This window comes from Papilio machaon, chromosome 2 (genome assembly GCF_912999745.1).
Source record: "Papilio machaon chromosome 2, ilPapMach1.1, whole genome shotgun sequence".
Classification (NCBI taxonomy): domain Eukaryota; kingdom Metazoa; phylum Arthropoda; class Insecta; order Lepidoptera; family Papilionidae; genus Papilio; species Papilio machaon.
In genome coordinates this window covers 10,437,324-10,443,323 of record NC_059987.1, presented here as the reverse complement: position 1 = coordinate 10,443,323, position 6,000 = coordinate 10,437,324, and the positions used below count along the sequence as shown (strand labels likewise).

Sequence of the window (6,000 nt, the reverse complement as noted above, 5' to 3'; positions counted from 1 at the left end):
CAAACAATACCAATTTATTACAAACAAAATGCAATGAGAAAAAGAAGATTTCTTTAAATTTGTTCAATACTATAAATGTAATGCTACTGTAAAAGTTTCAATTTTGATCAATCTTAAGATTTCCCAACGAGGTATGGTAAAAGTTAAGTTAATTTCGAGTATTTATCACCGTCCACTAGATTAGTCTCGAGATTTTATGGACAGGATAAATGTCGGAAAACAGCCAAAAAATATTTTTTCCTTTGAGGGAATTAAAACGATTTAATTTGTGTTACTTTAAAAAATATTAAATTATTTCTTAAAAAATATAATGTTATTTGGTTGTTTATTCGACGTTTATCAGGCATTTAAAGAAAATCTTGTGATTTAACTAGTCTTCTAGTTATTAAAAAAAAAAACAAAAAAATGGGACCCATCTGCAAGCACTTCCTTTCGATTAAAATATTTTTTATCAAAATCAGACCACCAGGGACGGAGTTTCGCGGTAACACACATTAAAAAAAAATACAGTTGAATTGATAACCTCCTTCTTTTTGAAGTCGGCTAAAAAAAGAGAATGGTAGTATTGCTCGAAATAAACAACAACTACATAAGTTTCCAAATTTTACCATAAAAAGTTAACTTGTAACTTGCACGTAAATTTTAGGTTTCATCTGTAAATGGATAGGCTAGATTTTATCACAGTTCGTACATTTATAGTAACGTAATATTCCGTCTAATGTTGTCTAGTATACCTAATATATTAGGCAAGTCCGCGTTTGTTCCAGGTAATATCCAAAACGATTGAGCTGATTTTTAAGGTATTAATAGGAATGTAGCTAATGGCTAATGGCTAATGAGTAGCTAATGAGCGCCTCAGTAACCTAAGGTATTATTTTTAATCACAGGCACACGAAGTTGCGAGCAACAGCTAGTTAAATGTTATATTAAATCCATCATTGAATAGTAGGAAATAAAGATACTATTTTAGCCACTCGTATGCGAACACGTAATCCCAATGTTGAGTTGTCTGAGGTGGTCAAAGTACATTTGATACTTAATTATATCAGTTCGCCTTCTTCAGAGAAACATTACAGAGCAAAATTGTACCTTCATACATAAAATTGCGCGTGCGTCTGTAATCAATAACGTTGTGTGCGTGTGAGCTGCGATTAGGGTTGCCAGGTCGCCAAACCTACTAGCCGGACAGACCAGCCAGTTTGGTCGGACATTTGGGTAGAAAGGTACACCCTGTATTATTTAGAATTTTGTCTCAGTATTAATAGGTACACTCTCGTTTGGGAAATGTAAAAAGCCTAACAAAAGCCGGACAACCGTTTATTTTGGCCGGACACGCAATCAAAAAGCCGACCTATGTCCGGCTTTATCCGGACGCCTGGCAACGCTAGCTGCGACAACACGCCGCGCCGCCTCCGGGAGCAATGCGAAGCTTAATAAGTTATGTGTACCAAAGGTTATTTATTTATTAATAAATTAATATTGTACTATTCAGATAACAGTACAGAAAAACTGAAATATTATATAGGAAGTGGTGCATGAAAAGGTGGCCGCTGACGTAGGCAGTCGTCCCGCGACCACATTCACAGAATTACAACATTAATGCGGGTTTGCAGCAATTCTTTCATACAAAGTTACCTATAATAATATTGTATCGAAATGTTTATCATACTCATGTACACGAATGTGCGCAGTCACAGTCCAAAGTACAAGGACGTCCTCTGACTCTAAATACAAGAAATAACGTTGAAAAGATTATAAAACAGCGATAAACTTATGAATAATCAAATTCCAAACGAGGACAAAGCCTTTAATAGCAAATATAGCTTATAGCTTAATGCCGTATATCCCGGTCACCAACTTTACACTTTTGTCTCCGAATAAAAACTTCTTACACAAATATAGAAATGTTTTGAAATGTACGATATATAAGTAAGGTCCCGCCACCACTCGCACGATAGAGTCATCGACCTTGACGCGGCTCCAAATGCCCGCCGCCAGCCACCTCTACGCGAAAAGGTACATGTAGAGAACCGTGGCGCAGACCGCGAGCACAAGCGGCGCGCCGCACGCGTCCACTAGCCCACGCACCGACCATTGCTCCGCCGACGCCTGCGCCTCGCTGCCCGCCGGTGGCCACGGCAGCACTTCGTGCCTCTCTTCTGGCACCACCTCGCCGATGGCGAACGTCTGCATCCAGTCGCGAGCGTACTCGCTGTGCCCGATGTCGTGAAAGCATTTGGATGCGTCCTTGCCGGCGTTGTCCAGAAGCACCTCGATGCCGCCGGGGTGGTCGAGCAGGAAGCGCGTTACGTCGCATACCACGTTGTCAATGATGATCACGGCGTCGTTCTTCGTGTTTCGGCTCTCGACCTCTTTGCGCGTGAAGAGAGCGGTCGCCATGGTGCGCGTGAGTGCCCAGCGCGGAGACTGCGCGTGCGAGCCGCTCTACTAGTTCACTGCACGTTTTGACCCCCTCTGACATCGTGCCCCCCTTCACGGGCCTCACACCCGCGAGTCCGCGGTCGCACACCTGTTCACCTCCTAACCCAAATACCGTGCGATCGTGCCATCCCTTTTGCGTCTACCTTCGTCGTTTACGTAAGCAATTCTAGTAAAGAACACGTCGTGAACTCGAATACATTAAGTCGTTTACGACTTAGCCTTTCGTTGTACTATTTGTAGTTACTTTTACGCTTGAATTTATAAACTGTTAGTTAGGTTCTCGCTTCTCATATTCGCAATGCGAAACCCGTATAATGCGGTTTCTTAACGTTATACAAAATTATTTTGAAATTTTCATATTCGTCTTTCTAAGAAAATATCTTGTTGCAACCTGCACATAAAATTTGTGAAGATATATCAAAGATGTGTGAAGTCAACTACTACGCACTCAACTAAACTAAAACAATAACTTTCGTTGTTTTTACTAACATAATGTTCATAAGAAAGTGTATTCATAACATACGGAATAAAACGCACCATCACCAGTCCCCATAAAAGAATATGTGTTTATCAATTACTATTACTTTGTAAAAATGGCTGTTGTACTTCCTAGAAATAAATAAACAAATATTCGAGCTGTTTAAAACAACGATCCTCAATAGACGGCTATTGCTGAACACTTCCTGGAATGTGTGGAGGGGACACATCACTGGATCGAAGTTCATAGTCCCAGGTACTTTCGAAAGAACGCCACAAGATTGATAAGAGGAGCGATTGAAATTACTAAATAGAAAATTTTAAATCGCGTAGACGGGCTTAATTTGTCGAGTGTCTGGAATCCAGTTACCCAGTATTGCAAACAAACCAGATAACAACCGACAACGACTACGCAATCAAATGTGGACACCGCGAATGTGGTTTGTCGACAACAAAAAGTAACTTCGAGTGCGAACTTAAGTTTACATATAACATTTTGCACACAACCGCACAATACCAGTCAGTTCGTGACTATGGCGCATGTAGCTGTATCGTGACAAGAATCCCATTTCTTATGAACTATATGTCAATTAGCATAGGGCCATAAGGTTGATTCAGGCCTCTAACATGCAGTAGGATCCAGCCCCCAGAGCGGAGACATATAATATGCTGACGATAAATATTTGGGGCGAGAACTCCAGCGAATAGCTCTAGCTATCGAAGTTAAGTAAAAATCGTAAATCGGTTCGTCAAGGACGAAGTTTTGAAGTGACTCGTTAAGACAACAACGTTTTTTGAAGTCGGGTATAAAGAGTGAATGTACGATTTATCTTCAATTACTTAACCCGTGTACAGTTACGAACAAGAGAGTCGCTTCACTGATGTTGAAGGAATTGCTTAAGGCACTCTCGAAGCTATTGGAACTATAAACACTTAACTTCGACATAACCGAAGAGTTTGTCACTATACAGGTTAGGTAGTGACTTATATAGGGAAAAAAGTAGTAGTCCCTTGGACTTCTGTTTAAGTAGAGTTAGTCAATAAAGTAACCGTATCACTCGTTATTCTGCATACATATGCATTGTGGGTAAACCAGAGGACACGAAGAATACGAAGACAACTCTGACATTTAGCTGATGCAAGAATTAAATAAGGAAAAAAAAGCAAATATCACTCGGTTGTGTGCACATCGGAACACAGCAGTATGTCCCTCGGCACCGACCCTAGGACCGCACATATTTGTGGTGTAAACCTGTACTAGCAAACAAAGTAGGTGATGGTGGTGTGTGAACAGCTGAGAGGAGTAATTACTGAGTGAAACAGTAAACATATAATGTAGCCGCGTGCAGTGTCATGTTGTTTGTATACCGTGTTCTCAGTAATTGTCGCCAATTGACCGTGACCGCACAACTTGTACAACATATTTCTGATCATCCGGTTAGACAACTACGTCCAGTTCTTTGTAGGAGAACAAAGCTCTAAAATAAAACGGGGAGGCGAAACTTTCAACGTAGACACATTTGTCTTTGTCAGAAATATTTGATATTAAAAAAATCATTTTTAGTACAAAAAATAAAGTAAATAAATTGTGTTCACACTTTAGTTTTTCCTAATAAACGTTTAAAAAGAAGCGCTTTCGTTTTGAATGGCGGAATTGTTTTAAAGTGCAGTTTTCTTTCTTATTCCTCTAAAACGCCACGCACTCCCGCGACTTGACTTCCTTATTAAGTCAATCACCTCTATTTAAAGAATTACTCAGAAAATCGGAATTACAGTTAAGATAAAAGCTAAAATGAATGTAAGCTGAAATTGCGATTCGTTTTCTCAAGGCGCTTGGCCACAATTTTTATTCCTTATAAAATAAGTATTTACTACTAGCACGTGTTAAGGCGACTTTTAGAATAGTGTTTGAATGGATGAAATTAAAATGTGCCTGTTCTGTATAGATCCTTGCCTGCTGCCGTTCGACTCGCTTTTTTACTTGCGCTTCTCTGTCCAATTTGTACTTACAACTTCAGAATCATACCACCCTTATTACTTTTTTTTTGTAAGATGAGACGGTTAGAAACCATTTAATTTACATTCCATTTCGTAGTCATCATGCAAAAGTAACCCGCGAGCCCTAAGTCATGATCCGAGGGTGGCGGGCATTTGTTCACGTCACGGACACGCAGACAAATGAGGCTAATTGAGTGGCGCTAATAGCTGGGTGTCCGCCAGCTCCCTCTGCCGGCCGTCACTCGCTGTTCATCTTTCTCCTCTTGTCATTATTAATTATTTCAAACAAATACGTTAGGAGCTATGATAGTCTCGTGGCTGGAGGCAGTATGACTTGATCATCAGATGCTTTAGATATCTCTCATTTCGTACAGTTACTTTTGGTATCTTATTAGAAAATGTGTAATACACAACTGTAGTTATTGATTTAAAATAGATACCTTACCCGTGTATCAGGACCCTATGACATTCTGCGAGTCGAATGAAGAATTAATTTTCCACCAAAATCGATTCAGACTGTAGAAGTAGAAATATAATAATAGTTATAAAGATAAACCCCTTTAAAGCTATAGCTATAGCTTATCTGTACAACACATTACCCTGTTGTCAGTCGGGAATAAGAAACATTTTAGTTTGTAAGACTGTATTAGATATCACATCAACTAATTGTGACGATTTTGAGACATTAATCAGAATCCGAATGAAATGGAATGGCGAAGTTGGAAATAAGGAATTTAATTTATGGCAGGATCGTAAAAACCTAAATGTTCAAAGATTCCTTTGATTGCTACCTCGGGTCGTCGTAAAAAATGTCGAGTTAGATTAGTCGTAGCTCAATACGATGGAGTAGCGGTTTGTATTAGCTGCGGCAGCCGTACGTCGTGTCGTGGCAGCGGGGCGCGGGGTCGACAGCGAATCTATACATACAACTAAATTAGGAACGTGTCAAGAACTGATCGAACGTCACCGGTGACGACCTCGCCTTAAATACCTCTGATATCTAGCTATTATCAACATTTATATCTAGTCCAATAATTATTTTGTCAAGTAGGTACGATGTTTTTTTAGATTAACATCTTACCT

At 39.8% G+C, this 6,000-nt stretch overlaps 1 protein-coding gene across 1 annotated transcript; it reads right to left on the bottom strand.

Annotated features, from left to right (window-relative positions):
- Positions 1-1,771: 1,771 nt before the first annotated feature.
- LOC106710893 (cytochrome b5) lies at positions 1,772-2,654 on the bottom strand. The gene has a single exon (XM_014503077.2). It carries the CDS (start codon positions 2,398-2,400, stop codon positions 2,005-2,007), a length of 396 nt encoding a protein of 131 aa, XP_014358563.1. The 5' UTR covers positions 2,401-2,654; the 3' UTR covers positions 1,772-2,004.
- Between the last annotated feature and the right edge of the window lie 3,346 nt (positions 2,655-6,000).